Source organism: Nelumbo lutea, chromosome 6 (assembly GCF_056320005.1).
Source record: "Nelumbo lutea isolate HS-2025 chromosome 6, American lotus-T2T, whole genome shotgun sequence".
Classification (NCBI taxonomy): Eukaryota; Viridiplantae; Streptophyta; class Magnoliopsida; order Proteales; family Nelumbonaceae; genus Nelumbo; species Nelumbo lutea.
In genome coordinates, this window is record NC_142689.1 from 63414556 (window position 1) to 63428695 (window position 14140).

General features: G+C 36.7%; 1 protein-coding gene across 3 annotated transcripts in view; it reads right to left on the minus strand.

Moving 5' to 3' along the window:
* Nucleotides 1-4259: 4259 nt before the first annotated feature.
* The window catches only part of LOC148849241 (vacuolar protein sorting-associated protein 52 A-like), a 117336-nt gene continuing 107455 nt past the window's right edge, over nt 4260-14140 (minus strand). For 2 of the 3 annotated variants that reach the window (XM_088950290.1, XM_088950289.1), the window contains exons 14-22: nt 11545-11660; nt 11385-11443; nt 10219-10319; nt 8952-9002; nt 6938-7117; nt 6715-6849; nt 5699-5773; nt 4743-4800; nt 4260-4651 (exon numbers count right to left, since the gene is read on the minus strand). In XM_088950290.1, coding sequence (XP_088806416.1) covers nt 4347-4651; nt 4743-4800; nt 5699-5773; nt 6715-6849; nt 6938-7117; nt 8952-9002; nt 10219-10319; nt 11385-11443; nt 11545-11660 — 1080 coding nt within the window. In that variant the 3' untranslated portion in view covers nt 4260-4346. Of the gene's footprint in view, nt 4652-4742; nt 4907-5698; nt 5774-6714; nt 6850-6937; nt 7118-8951; nt 9003-10218; nt 10320-11384; nt 11444-11544; nt 11661-14140 lie in introns of all 3 variants that reach the window. The other variant, XR_016100870.1, reaches the window with a different exon arrangement.

Below are 14140 nucleotides of genomic sequence, written 5' to 3' on the forward strand. Positions count from 1 at the left end.
AGGAAGTTTGAATAGCTTCTATACCCAAGAAGTAGGAGAGATGACCAAGGTCCTTTATAGCAAATTGGTGCCTCATGTGATCAAGTAAGGAAGAGATAAAGGAAGAATCAGATCCGGTGTGGAGAATGTCATCAATGTATATGAGAATGTATGTAGTCATAGACCCATCATTGTAAATGAACAGAGAGGAGTTTTCTTCAGAGGAAGCAAAGCCGTGTCTGAGAAGAAACTGTTGGAATTTGAAGTACCACACTCGAGGAGCTTGCTTGAGCCCGTATAATGATTTGCAGAGGTGGCAAACATAGTTAGGATGATCAACGTCCTGGAAGCCTGGGGATTGACATATATAAACCTCTTCCAACAGCTTCCATGCAAGAAGGCATTCTATATATCGGTTTGGTGAACATCCCAATTATTGGAGACCGCAAGACCGAGAACCACATGAATTGTAGTGGGCTTAACCATGGGACTAAAGATTTCATGGTAATCAAGGCCTTCTCTTTGATTATAACCCTTGGCAACCAGCTAGGCTTTGAATCTATCAATAATTCCATTGGGTCTCTATTTAATACGAAACACCCACTTGCAACCCACTACATTGATGTTGGGTGCAGGAGGTATGAGTTCCCAAGTTCCGTTGCATATGAGAGCATCAATCTCATCTTTGTTGCAGCTCACCATTTGAGAAATTAGTGTTGCCAAAGACCAGAGACGAGGTATCAGTGAGTAGGATATTCAGAGGGGTCGAGTTGATAACTAGAGTTGAGCCATTCGAAGTATTTGAGGTGGCTGACATTGTGTTTTGGGACGAAGGCACTAACGAGACCCAGAAGTTCGATGGATTCTCAGAGATAAATACAATCTATAAAATAAAATAGAAGGGTAGGTAAAGATAACAGAGAAGAAATAAAATACAGGACAGGATAAGATACAAGGGATAAGTGTTAAGAAAGTTTGAAGTTCTATCATCATTTTATTTTACCAGGTTCTTTGTCTATTGATGTCCTTTCCCTTCCTGCCTTTGTTGTAATTTGTGTATTGATTGTGATTATGCACAAATCTGTGCCAAATTTGTCTCAAGTTTAACATGGTTTACCTTTTTTTTTTCATTTAGGGGGAAGGTGGTGTTTGATTTGATTATATAATAATAGCTGTTTGTGTTGTCTGTATTATACATCGGAGTGGAAGGCATGCTTGTTTGCATTGATTTTGTATGTAATCATTCTTCATGATATCTAGGGATCCCTCATAAGCAAATCTTTCCATTTGGTCAATGGTTGATTTTCATTATTTGCATCAATGGGCAAATAAGTACATTCAACTTTTCAGCATTTGTAAATTAGCAATTTAGCATGTAGTTCAAGTGATGGACATGCTCCTAGAATGAGTATAGGGCACATATTTAATTCATTAAATATGTTAATTTACAATCAAATTACTTTTTCAAATAGTTCTAACTAATTAAGTAACATAATTTACGTAAATTATTTAACTCAAAGCGTGTGCAAGTTTGGCTTAACTGGCCCATCAGGTCATAATGCACTTACACATATAAGTGATATTCTTGTAATTTGATCTGACTTCTGACTCCTAACCTTAATGTTTATGATTTCTTTCGGTGTCTGTTTTAACCCAAATCTAGTGTAAGGTACTCTTGTAAAAATACAATTGAAAGACTACAAGACAGGTTAGGTTGGTAGGATAAGAAACTATATAGTAGGGGGAGGGGGATTAGGGTTGAGTCAAACCCATGCCAATCCACCCATTTTTGTGAAACATTTTGAAAACTTAAGAGCCATTAATTTAAGTTGGAATTTGGTGTAATATGCCTTAAATGGATTAAAATTATAACTTTTATAGTTTTATTAGTAATAATAATTTATAATTATGTTACCTAATTAAGTTAATTAGGTTTGTTTAGCTACATAAATAAGTTGCCTAATTAAATAGGTAACTTAAAGTACAAGCTTGTTAAATAATTTGTACTTACAATTGCTCATATGAGAACATATTGGCATCAAACTAATGGACCCATATGTAGTATGAGCCTAAACTCAAAAAGGACCTATATCTAGGGGTACAATTTGGATGAGCCCAACCCGAGTCCGGACCAATTCGGCCCACAATTTTACAAGGATTGGGCTTGGATATTCGGTCCTTGGATTGGGCCTACGCCTAAGTATTTGGGCTTTTTTAATTTTTGGGGTTGGGCCCAATCCTAACTCATGGGCAATATGAGCCTAGCCTGACCTTATCCTAACTCGAGTCCAATCAAACTATATACTTATGTACATGCACATATAGACACATTATTTGCATGCATACATACATACACATGCATATTTAGTTTAAATTTTAGTGTATGCTTATTGACTAACCCAAGCCCAGTGGCCCAAGCCTGCGCTCAACCCAAGTGCATAAAATTTTAGTGTGGACTGGGCTCAAGTTGGACAAATCCAGCTTGACCTTGGGCTTGGGCCTTAACTATTCTAAGTGTTGGGCCTAATTGTTTTACCTAATTAAGTAAATATATGTGAAATTATTTTAATTACTGTGATATTTTACTTAGATAACTCAGTAATATAGTCAATTGTTTTTCTTAACAAAATTATGTTTCATTCACTAATTAAACAACAATTTACTATTAAACTACTGTTATTTTACTTAAATAATTCATTAAATGTGTTAATTTACTATTAAATTATTTTTTTCAAACAATTCAATAATTAATCTGCCTAAATTATGGTAATTTTCAATAATAATTTTTAATTATATCTATAAATAATAATTTAATTAATTACTGTTATTTTAATTATTGTAAAATAATATTACAGTAATTACAATAACGTGAATAATAATCTACACGCCAGAAAGACATGGTACCGGAATAACTTTGACCAATCAAAACCCACTCGTGCGTTTTGTTAAATACCACCTGATTTTTGTGGTAGTATTAAATACCACTTGATTGGTTACTTCACAAGTTTTTCAAATATCATTTCTCCTCCGCTTCATTGTCAAATCCATGTAATTACTACGAATTTTACTTTGCCATTACTCCTCATTCCTTTCAAATCTCACAAAAAATAAATGGGATTTTACTTCATGTGCAAAAAATTCCCTTCGACAACCCTCGAAAGGGGTGGGTATAAGTGTATAACTGATATCACTACAGGTTTGTCCGTTTGAATCATAATCATACCAATCTCATCATGAATTTAGATCTTGGCTAAAGATTTTAGCACCACTTGTGGTAGATTTTTCTCTTCATTTTCAATTTCAACCATTCATCAGAGACAAATACTCAACAATATCAATGAGTGAAAGGGAAAGAAACAAATATAATTTAAATACTAAGAAGATTTATAATAATTGGAGGAAGGCTGTATTAAAAAGGTTTGTAATATTTAAAACTATTGGAACACCTATTTGGAGTATCAATAACTTTGTAAACCAATACGTATTGTATTTCATATGTTATACTGTCACGATACAATGAAAAGATACGATACCCTTGATTTGGTACCATATATCATGCTGGAAACCTAACGAAACGATACGTATCAGCCAATATGGGCCGATATGTGACAATTTTGAACCTTGGTTATACATGGATACATTGCTAGATTTTGAAGAAAGAACCTTATCAGTTTACTGTTTTTGCAATTATTTTCAGGACCAAATTTGGTAATTTTACATGTAAGAAGTTTACTAATTACTTTTTAATAGAAAATTTAAAGAAGAAAAAATGATAAAAAAAACTTTTACTTCAAGTTAGTTTGGACGTTCAATTCCACGATTTTAGCAACCCTATGGAAAATTACCCACGTAATCCCATCAGGCAGATGATAGATCAGTTCAGGCTATGATTCTCAACAGTTGACACATGGAAAAATGGTTTTATTTACGCAAATAATGAACCCTAGACGTCCTTTGATGCTTTTGGTTATTGCAATTCTGAAATGTGGCCATTTAATAGAGAGTACAACATTCACCATAAAATCAAGCGGATGAAGACTCACCTGACACTAGCTGATAAATAGTTTTGAGTCATGTAACAGGACTCAACTCAACAAAGCTTAACCCAACTACGTGGGGTTGGATACACAAATCCAGTTTCCTCATTTTGTGCCCTCAGAAAACCCTCATTATCTCAACCAATTTTTGGCCTCTCCTGTCGCTTCTATATCCTTCAACCTTGCATCAGATCATCTTCATAAACAGGGGTAGTAATGGGAAACAAAATGGTAAATAGGAGATTATAAAAGCAACTTTTTTCAAAATCCTTTGGCGTTCCAGAAAGAACAAGGGATTTTAAAGGCTCTTGTTTAACCTACAAAATAGAATTAGAAAGGCCTCGAGTATTTCTTGATTTCGTACATAATTGAAGATATAGAAACTAGGTCCTTGTTCAATGCAGAACCACCAACAATCCGCCTGATGCAATCAGTGAACCTGGTGTAATAAAGCAGCAGTTGGGTCAATGCAGCTTTCAAGATCTCCATGCCACACAAAAAGTTGCTGAAAGAAGTGATGACATCTTTGTGCATAAGTTCAATTGCAGCTTTCCATCTGCTAGCAAAGTCCTTGACAAGTGGCTCTACATCAGCAACTGTGATTGGCCTCTCTGAGCTAGCACTTGGATCCTCGGCTGACATAGGAATATATTAATAAACTCCATTACCTAAAAACTATCATGATAATATAGACTATTCAAAATAAGGTTTCTTCTCAATACTTACACACGCGGGTCTTTAGAAACTTGATTAAGTCACTGAAATGCTCCATCAATAGTTCTTCCTGCAGGAATAGAAGGATAAATAATCTTAACTACCAATTGGTATAAATGTCAGTAGATGAACCAAGGGAGATTGGCAAATCGGTAGATGATGCCAAACTTGGAAGCCTGAAAAAAAGGGGATTAAAAATAGATGTAATATCACTGAAAACAATACTAGGCAAACAAATCAATTATACTAAACTATCAAGTATTACAAATTCAATTCATGTCCAAAATTTATCCTTAAAAGTGAGTTCAATATTTGCATCTTACAGATGTGAGAGAGAAGAGTTTCTAAAGTGTCATGTTAGACTTGGTGCCCGCAAGTGTCAAATTGGGGTAGTCACCCTTTCTGAAAATTCTATTTAACATATATTCTAAACTCACTCAAATTAATTTTACTATGTCACGTGCAGTGATCTGTAGGTAATGCCAACAACTAACATGCATAGATGATCGCATTCTCATAACCTTCACATCTCTCTCTCTCTCTCTCTAACACAAAGTGGACACAGTCTAAAACAGAAACAAAGATGATCAAAGAGTACTTGAAAGCAATCCAGCGTGGGCTTAAAAGATTCAATGGGAAGCAAAGAAGCAATTCAGGGTGGTGGAACTGTACTCTAGTCGCAGTTTTTTAATTGTCAAAGTGGTATCGGGTGAGACTAATGCTTATACAAAGATAGGCCATGCATTCTAATCCAATGTTAAAATGTGATCCATAAAGGGAAATATTGTTGATTGGTACAAACAGAAAAGAGAACTACAGGTTTCCTTTTTTTCCTCCTAAGGACTTTGTTTTCAGTCACTTATCAGTAGCCAGTATTAACCACGGCCAATGTCTGTCTGACAGGATCAGCCACTTCAACAGTTTTATTGCTGTCCTAACAAGTCATACAAAAGTCCTTGGGTGCTTACCACAAATATCACTGTGTTGCTCTTAAGCAGTTCTTCAAAATGCAGTTGTGTCTTCCCACCTTCTGGACCTGCTTCCTATTAACCAATTTAACAAAAAAAAAAAAGTTATAAAAACAGACTCCAAATGCATTGCCAGGACCAAAGTCGCATGCTATAGATGTAACAAATAATGAAAAAAGTTTAAGATTCAGCGTGTTTTTTGGGGAAAATAACTGATACAGGCACTTTAAATTTTCACTTACAAAAAAGAAATGCAAAGCATAATCATTACAAAAATTACCTTCCAACTGAAACTTGTGCCCATTAGGTTCTCTTCATATTCAACTTCTACCCAAATACTCCTAAAATGTCTTTTTAGACACCCAGTAGCATTCTTTGATTGTCATTATTGTTTAGGAAAATATCACCAAAAAGTAGTTGTACATTCTTTGTTTTATTTTTCTTTTGTCTTTGAATTTTTATAAAGCTAGAAATATAATTAATTTTATTTTTATTTTGTGTCTATATAATTTAGTAAATCATTTATCTATTTGGGTTTTGAACAACATACAACTCTAAAAGACCAAGTAACATTTCCAAGGGGGAAAGAATATAAATAACCATTCATTTTTTCTTTTATTTTTTATCACAAGCAATAAAATATCGAACACAAAAATGAGGTTTGTACTACATTTAGGACTTGATGGGGAACTGGGGATGACTTTAGAAATAAGAAAAATTAGTGCAAATGAGTTTTCTGCACTGTCCTTATTTGGTAAAGGAAGTTGAAATTTCCTTTTTTTTTTTATTTTTAGTAAAGAAGATTCAGCAGATATATCTTGAGCTCCATGCTCCTAGCATGCACTTGCCATACATCTATTTCTTTTAAAACGGTCCTATATGATTTTCTTATACTGCTTGTTCTCCAGTGAAGCTGTTTTGTGGTGGCACAATGATGATCTTAATGAATTATACCTCGTAGGGCCCATATACAGGAAAGAAGAGCAGAATTTGAAGTAAAATCTTGATCTCTATACCTTCGAAACAGCAATTGTCATATCATAATTGTTGATAAGAAAGACTGTTTGCAGCTTTGGCTTGGGGAACAATTGTGCAAGCTTAATGAGCAGGTCATCGACAGCCATTCGCAGTCTATCCAAGTTCAAATCAAGCTGCAAGAAACAAATGGAGACAAACTACAAGTGATTACTATACCTGCTAAGTGAAATCTAAAATTTTCAACCTTCAAAGTTGGCAAACCTGGCCATCTCCATATTCAACATTGAGGTGAACAAGTGAGGCTGAGAACTCAGCATATCGCCTCATTACATAATGAGGGTGAACATCATCCTCCCACAAGGTCTTCACATTTGCATTACGCAGGCTGTTAAGATGCAAATCAAATACCATCTTGAAACGAGGCCATAGTGCAATATTGACCTGTTCAAGTTCAGTTCAGGATTATTACAACTAATATTGATGAAAAATTCAGTCAACTTATTTATTAGTACTTTATTGCTGATTATGAAATGCTGCTCAACTCATTTCTATACATACTTCACTTTTACAACACTTCTAGGTAGTCTCGTTGCGTTTTAAAAGAAGGATACAGATGGCAAAGACAAATCCTTCCAATTGTTTAGAAAAGGGAGCTAATTTATCAACTTTAATCATTACATATTTGGATAATAAGATGCAGTAAAGTGTCTAGTACCCCACTGAATGCGCTTTATACATCACCATACAAAGGGGCATTACCCAATAATGCTCCTGGCTATCTGTGATCTTGGGAGGTGTACGCTGTATACGGACTTATGTTTTACACTAATTCTAATATTCCAATATTGGTTATATGCACCATACTTCATTCATACTTTGCCATTACTAGTAATTTTGATACCATAAACTCTCAACTCAACTAAGCCTGGTACCAACCATTTGGGATTGGCTACATGATCCTGTTCAACCAGTCTGGCCCTTATTTTTTCTCACTATTCTAACCTATGTCCTTTATTAGTCTGCTCCAAGATCTTCTAGACCCTTTTAACTTGTACAACTCTAATTTTAAAGTTAGTTCCATCACATCACAAGAAGAAAATTTCTTGTGATGTGATGGTTCGAGTTGGTTCGAGTTGGCAAAATTTCTTCACCCTTATTTTTTATCAATAACCGGATTTCATTAGAATCATAAAAAGATAATTACAAGATTGGGAGAGTTAGCTAGCTTCTCATCTCTTATTTTTTATCAACTCTCCACAGAAGAAAATTTTTCACATTTTCTTTGAGGAAAAAATATCTTCTCATTTCTTAGATTTGGGATTAGCTAATTAGAGTTAGCTAGCTTTAGAGCAATGTTTTAAAACATGGAGGCATGACGCAAGGCATTCCACTACCTAGAGGCGTGAGGCATAGTTCAGAATGTAAGAGGCATAAGCCACCTTAAGAGGAGGGGGATCAGGAGGAAAAAGAGGGAGGGGGGATCTCATTCTTTTTCCTTATTTTTAATAAAAATCTTTTATATTAAGAAGAATTAAGATGCATGGCACTAGCTGAAGGGGGGGGGGGGGGAGTCTTGTCGAAGTGGAGGCGAGCAAGCGAGGCCGAAGGGGCCAGGGACAGACCACTTTCTTTCCCCTTATCTTTTCTTCCCTTCCCTTTCCTTTTCTCTTTTTTTTTTCTTCTCTTTCTTTCTTTTTCTTTCCCTTCCCTTTCTTTTCTTTTCCTTTCCTTTCCTTACCTTTCCTTTTTTTTTCTTTTTTTTTTCTTTTTATATGAGGTGTGAATGAGGCGTACGCCTCAGAGGTGTCAGCACTCTGGGCATGCACCTCAGGGCATTTTGGGAGCAACTTGGCTGGAGGCACGCCTCTAGGTGTACGCCTCCCACTCCTTTTAAAACACTGCTTTAGAGTTAGTACATATATGGGGATGAAGTTACACTGTTTTAACTCAACCTGAGTTAACGCAGGTTTACAATTTTCAAGACTGAGCCTAATCTGTCCTTCAACCTAGTGCAATTCAACCCAACATTTTTTGGGTTGGGTCTGTGAAAACCTGGCCAAAATTATACCCCTGACCTAATTTTACTATTATCATGTTCCAATTTGCTATTATCCAGCTTGTTTTTCCATGAAAGATAAGAAATTGTCTTATAAGCAAGTAGAAGGTGAAGAAAGATGATATAAATGAAGATAACATGAAAGGAAATAGTTATTTGTGAACCTATCAGAACACTACAACATCCCAAAAAAATTCTCAAAATCAGAAATATGCATACCTTGTCTAGGTATGAATCCAAACATGGAATCCGCCGTCGGGACATAATGAGCTGAAGAATGAAACACAATTAGTAACCACTTAGAATAAAGAACTCACTAGCTATGCATGTATGGCTCAAATAAAGAGGTAACAATTCTATTGCAAAAGCACCAGTCAGATAAATCCACCAATTAGCAAAATTGTAATTTATGGAAGAACCTTTTCTTTATTGGCAACAAAAGAAAATAATATATTGAAATAAAATATAATGTTTTGTTCTGGGAAGATATCTGGGTTGGTAACTGTACTCCTAAGGACCTTTTTCCCTCCTTGTACTCTGTTTCTATCATCAATAATGAACCTATACAATGTTTTGCATCCTTTTCTCCTTCAACCAGTGTCAGTTCAAAGGCTTGAGAAGAGGTCTGAAGGACCATCAGTTTGATCAGGTTGCCTCACTTCCAAAGGTCTTTGACTTTTTTTTTTTTGTTGAGTCCTTCCTCCTCTGATAGTCAGGTGTGGTCCCCTAATCCTAAAGGCCTCTTCTCTTGTGCTTCCTTTTTCTCCTTGTGTTGGAATTGTCTGCCCCTGTTTTCCCATCTAAAGAAGTGTTGTCTAAGCCTATCCCTCCCAAGGTTGGATCACTGGAGCTCTTTGTTGGGAAGCTTTTCATCAGAAGTTAAACAATTTGGACAACCTACAGAGAAGAAGACTGAACCTTTGTCTCTCCCCGAGTTGGTGTATTTTATGCAAAGTTAATAGTGAGAGTTGTTACCATCTGTTAGTCTCATGATCTATTGTTCCGGGCTTGTGGGAAAGGTTGTTTGATCATTTTGGTTGCAAGTGGTCTTTGCCTTCACAGATCAGTAATCTCTTTGACCCTACCATCTTCAGTTGGCCTAAGAGAAGGGGCAGAATCCTTTGGAGATATGCTAGATCTACTTTGGTTTGAACAGTTTGGGAGATAAATGATAGAATTTTTAATTTTAAGGAAAGGAATGAGGAGGCTATTTGGGACTGCATTGTTAGTAAGGCCATACTATGGGCTAAAACACTAGATATCTTCTCCCTTTTTTCGTTTGATGATCTTTGGAGGAATTGGGGAGCTGTAGCAAGGAGTTCGGTGTTAAAGGTCAAGAGAAATATATCACAGAGATCATCACTATGTATCTATGTGCATCATCATCATCCTTTAACAACCTGACATAATGCATATGTAACACCCCACCCCTAATGCACACACGATAAAAAAGAGTATCATCTGTAGGAAAGGCTCTAATCCTTACCTGATGTTGATGTATGATGCGGATCATTAGCATAAGGCCAATAGCATCAAAACAATTTGGAAGTACTGAATTGAAATGTTCATCAATAACAGAAAAAGGACCTACAAATGACCAAAACAAGGTAAAACATCAGCACAGTATCATTGTAACAAAATATCTCAAAAACACCATGGCGTATTCCTTGGTGACCACTTGATTATTAAACAGCCCTTATTTCTTCATAGGTGGTCAATATTTACTCAAAATCCTTTACAGCTCTAAGTAACAATATGATTAGCTCTTAAAAAGCTGGTAGCAGATACTGTGCAATGCAACAGCCGACAGGAGGAATTTCTTGAACAAAGAGCTGGTACTGGATTTGTTTATTTCCTTATCAGGTCCATTCCAGGTAATGCAATGTAACAGGAAGAATGTCTTGAACACAAATCAAAAAAGCATCCGAAAGCATAGTTTTTCTTTGCTTCTTTATTTTTTTCTTTTCTTTATCTTTTAATATTTCTTTTTTAATCTTTTACTTTTGGTGGTGTGGAGTCCAACTCTAATTGGCCAAATCGAAATGAATTTTGATGGTTGCAGTCTCACTAACACAGGCATCTCAAGCATAGAGGGAGTTCTTAGAAACTGTGCTCAACATATTATATTTCTATTTTCCTATTATGGGCTTATAGGTGTTGGACTCCACAAGAGCTGAAATCATGGCAGTCTTGCCAGGGCTACAAATGGCAAGAACTTTCAACTTTGATAGCTGTAGTAGTGGAATGTGATTCAAAGGTGGTGGTGAGGTGGATAAGGAACAAGCAAGAAGGTTATTGGAATCATAAAAGTAAAATGAAAGAGGTATGGACGCTTAAAAGGGGAAATGACAGCAAATATTCAATGTGTAGAGAGATCAGTTAATGGGATAGCAGATGCACTAGCTACACAGGGTGCTATGAGATATCAGTTGTATAGGGGAATCACACACTAAGGGGGAAGTAGGGTGCAAAACAGAAGGTAGAAAAGCCCATATCTACACAAAAAACACGTTTTTTCTTGGGGAACACATCCATTTCCTTGTACCTTCTAAACGTACATTGATATTCTTTCCACTTTAATAATAAAAAAAGTTTAACACCCCCACCCACAAACAATACAATGATCAAATGATCAGGAACATTTATTATCACCTGCAAAAATTTCATAATATATAGATTCTTCCCCAAAGAAATCATCACAGAAGAGGTACCTACAGAACAAGAAGAGATGGATCAGAATTTCAAGCTACATAGTGGGATAAAACTACAAATAAGAACACAATAATAAAGTATGAAACTTGTTATTGAGTACTCTGAAGTAGCAGTGTCCATTAGAAGCTTGTGCAAACTTCTGAAGAGTACTTCGTATGGATATTTAAGAGAACTTGCTTCTGCTATATGTGGAATCAAGGCAGGTTGGTCAATGTCCTGAAAACAGTAACAGAATGGAAGTCATAAACTACAAATCTAGTCTTTAACAGAAAGAATAGCAGAAAATATTTTCATATTGAACTCAATGTTTTAAAACGCGGAGGCGTGACACAAGGCATTCCACTACCTAGAGGCGTGAGGCATAGTTCAGAACGCAAGAAGCATAAGCCTTCTGAATACAAGGAGGCGTAAGCTTCCTTACGAGGAGGGAGGTTAGGAGGAGGATGAAGAGGAAGGTGGCATCTCATTTTTTCTTTATTTTTAATAAAAATCTTTTATACTAAGAAGAATAAAGATGCATAACATTAGTTGAAAGGGGGGGGGGGGGGAGGGGTCTTGTCAAAGCGGAGGCGAGAGAGCTTTTCTTCCCTTCCCTTTCCTTTTCTTTCATTCTCTTTTTTTTTCTTCTCCTTTTTCTTTCCCTTCCCTTTCTTTTCCTTTCCTTCCCATTCCTTTTTTTTTTCTTTTATCTTTTTTTTTTGTCTTTTTATATAAGATGTGCATGAGGCGCATGAGGCGTACGCCTCTTGCACCTGAGGCTAAAGTCTCAGAGGTGTCAGTGCCTCTGGCATATGCCTCAAGGCGTTTTGGGAGCGCCTCGCCTGGAGGCACATATGCCTACCACGCCTTTTAAAACACTGATTGAACTTGTTCCATGTCACAAGACATTTCGAACTTGTTCCATCAGTAATTGTAATTTTATCTCTTTATGAGGACAAATAATGTTACTGAAACATGAAGACATACTTGTCATGTGATCAGATGCACCTGAAAGAATAAGCTAAGAGGTGGGTGCAGAGGCATGATAGGCTATAGGGTTACCTGACTTTGCAAAAAGCTGTAGGACTAATGGATCCAGAATAACTACTACTGCAATTTTCCAACTGTGCTAAAAGGCAATTGAGTCTTTCAATATCAGTCCCAATAGTAGCTAAGGTTCCCTCACGGCTAGAACTTGTAGATATAGAGGTAGTAGCGGTAGAAATCTCTGAACTAGTAGCCATAAATGCATTACCACGCTTCCTACACTTATACTTGGCTAATTTGTACTCTAGGTGCAATTTCTAGCACTTGTCTCTAGTGTGCTTTGGCTTCTTACAAATTACAATAACCAGACACTACTTCCTCTCCTTCAGTCACTTGAACCCCTCTAACTGTTTAGGTTTAGTGGATACCAGAGCAAAATGATCAGCTACAAGTGCAAGTAACCCTATGGCTCTCCTCCCATTGGATTAGAGAAGCAGTAGAAAGAATCATAACATAATTGCTTAATATTTGCTGCCTAGAAGTCAAAATTAGGATTAAGCCCAACTAAGAATTCAGACACCCTAGGCTTTTCTACATGCTTCTTGTACTACTCACCATCTAGCAGTTCTATCCACATTTGGGTCTCCAAGTGATTTATCTCTTCTCAAAGAGATTGGAGAGAAGAGATACATGGTTAGACTTCTCCCTGTCTTGGACTGCTAACCTCCCTACATAGCTATAGATTATAACAATACTATGTACTTGTACATTAAAGTAACCCTGTCCCACATCTCCTCAGCATCAAAATGAACATATTCCTAGCGATATGTGGCTGTATTGAACCATCTAACCATGACATAATTACCAGTTTTCTTGCTCCCACCTCAGATAGCTATGATCATCTATCAAGGGGTTTTCCTCACTCTTTTTTTTGGTAATAAATAAAAAAGAAAAAAAAAATCTTAAAGAAAAGAGAAAGTACAACTGTAAAGGTGACGAGACATCACTGTTAGAGTGAGCCGAATAAGGGTAATTTAGTAATCTTATGTCAGTTAAGTACTTTGCTTATGTGGCTGTTTTATTAGAGTACTCTGCCCCACACTTAAGTGAGGGCAGTTTAGTCTTTGTAAGTGTAATTAGAACCTAATAAACACAAGGGGGTCGACTGAATGGAAGATTAATCAGTTCGACTAAACCCTCCTGTTCTCTCTTTCTCTTGTCTTCTTCCTCATCTTCTTCTTCCTTCTTCACTGGTTCGGACTACTGTAGCTGCTCCAAAACATGGTATCAGAGCAAGGTTTCTGACCTGCTTCCGCTTGCAAAGCATCTCAGCTGTGTTCGTGACACCCTCCTCTTCGTTTCTAGTTGGTTAATGGAGAGAGCTGGTTCGCCCTAGGTCTGAGACATCACAGTTCGTTGCTCTCTGCTGCGCACAGTTTTCTTCATCAAGGAAGGTGATTTCAGCAGTGAATGGTTGGCTGATACTCTCAAAGGAAGGTTGGTTATTTAGTCCTCTTGTGTTGCTGGTATTTCTGGGTAGGAACCCTTCAAGAATCAGTTAGTACTGATTAGAACCTAGAGAACTAGGTTCATTGTTGCCCTAAAAAGGGCTGTGTGTGCAGTAGCCGAATGGTGTAGGGCTGCTGTGAGTTGTTGAGTGGTGTTAGGGCTGCTGTAGGTGGCCGAGTGGTGTAAGGTGGAATGCAGTGACCTTGCCAAGCTCCTTGTGG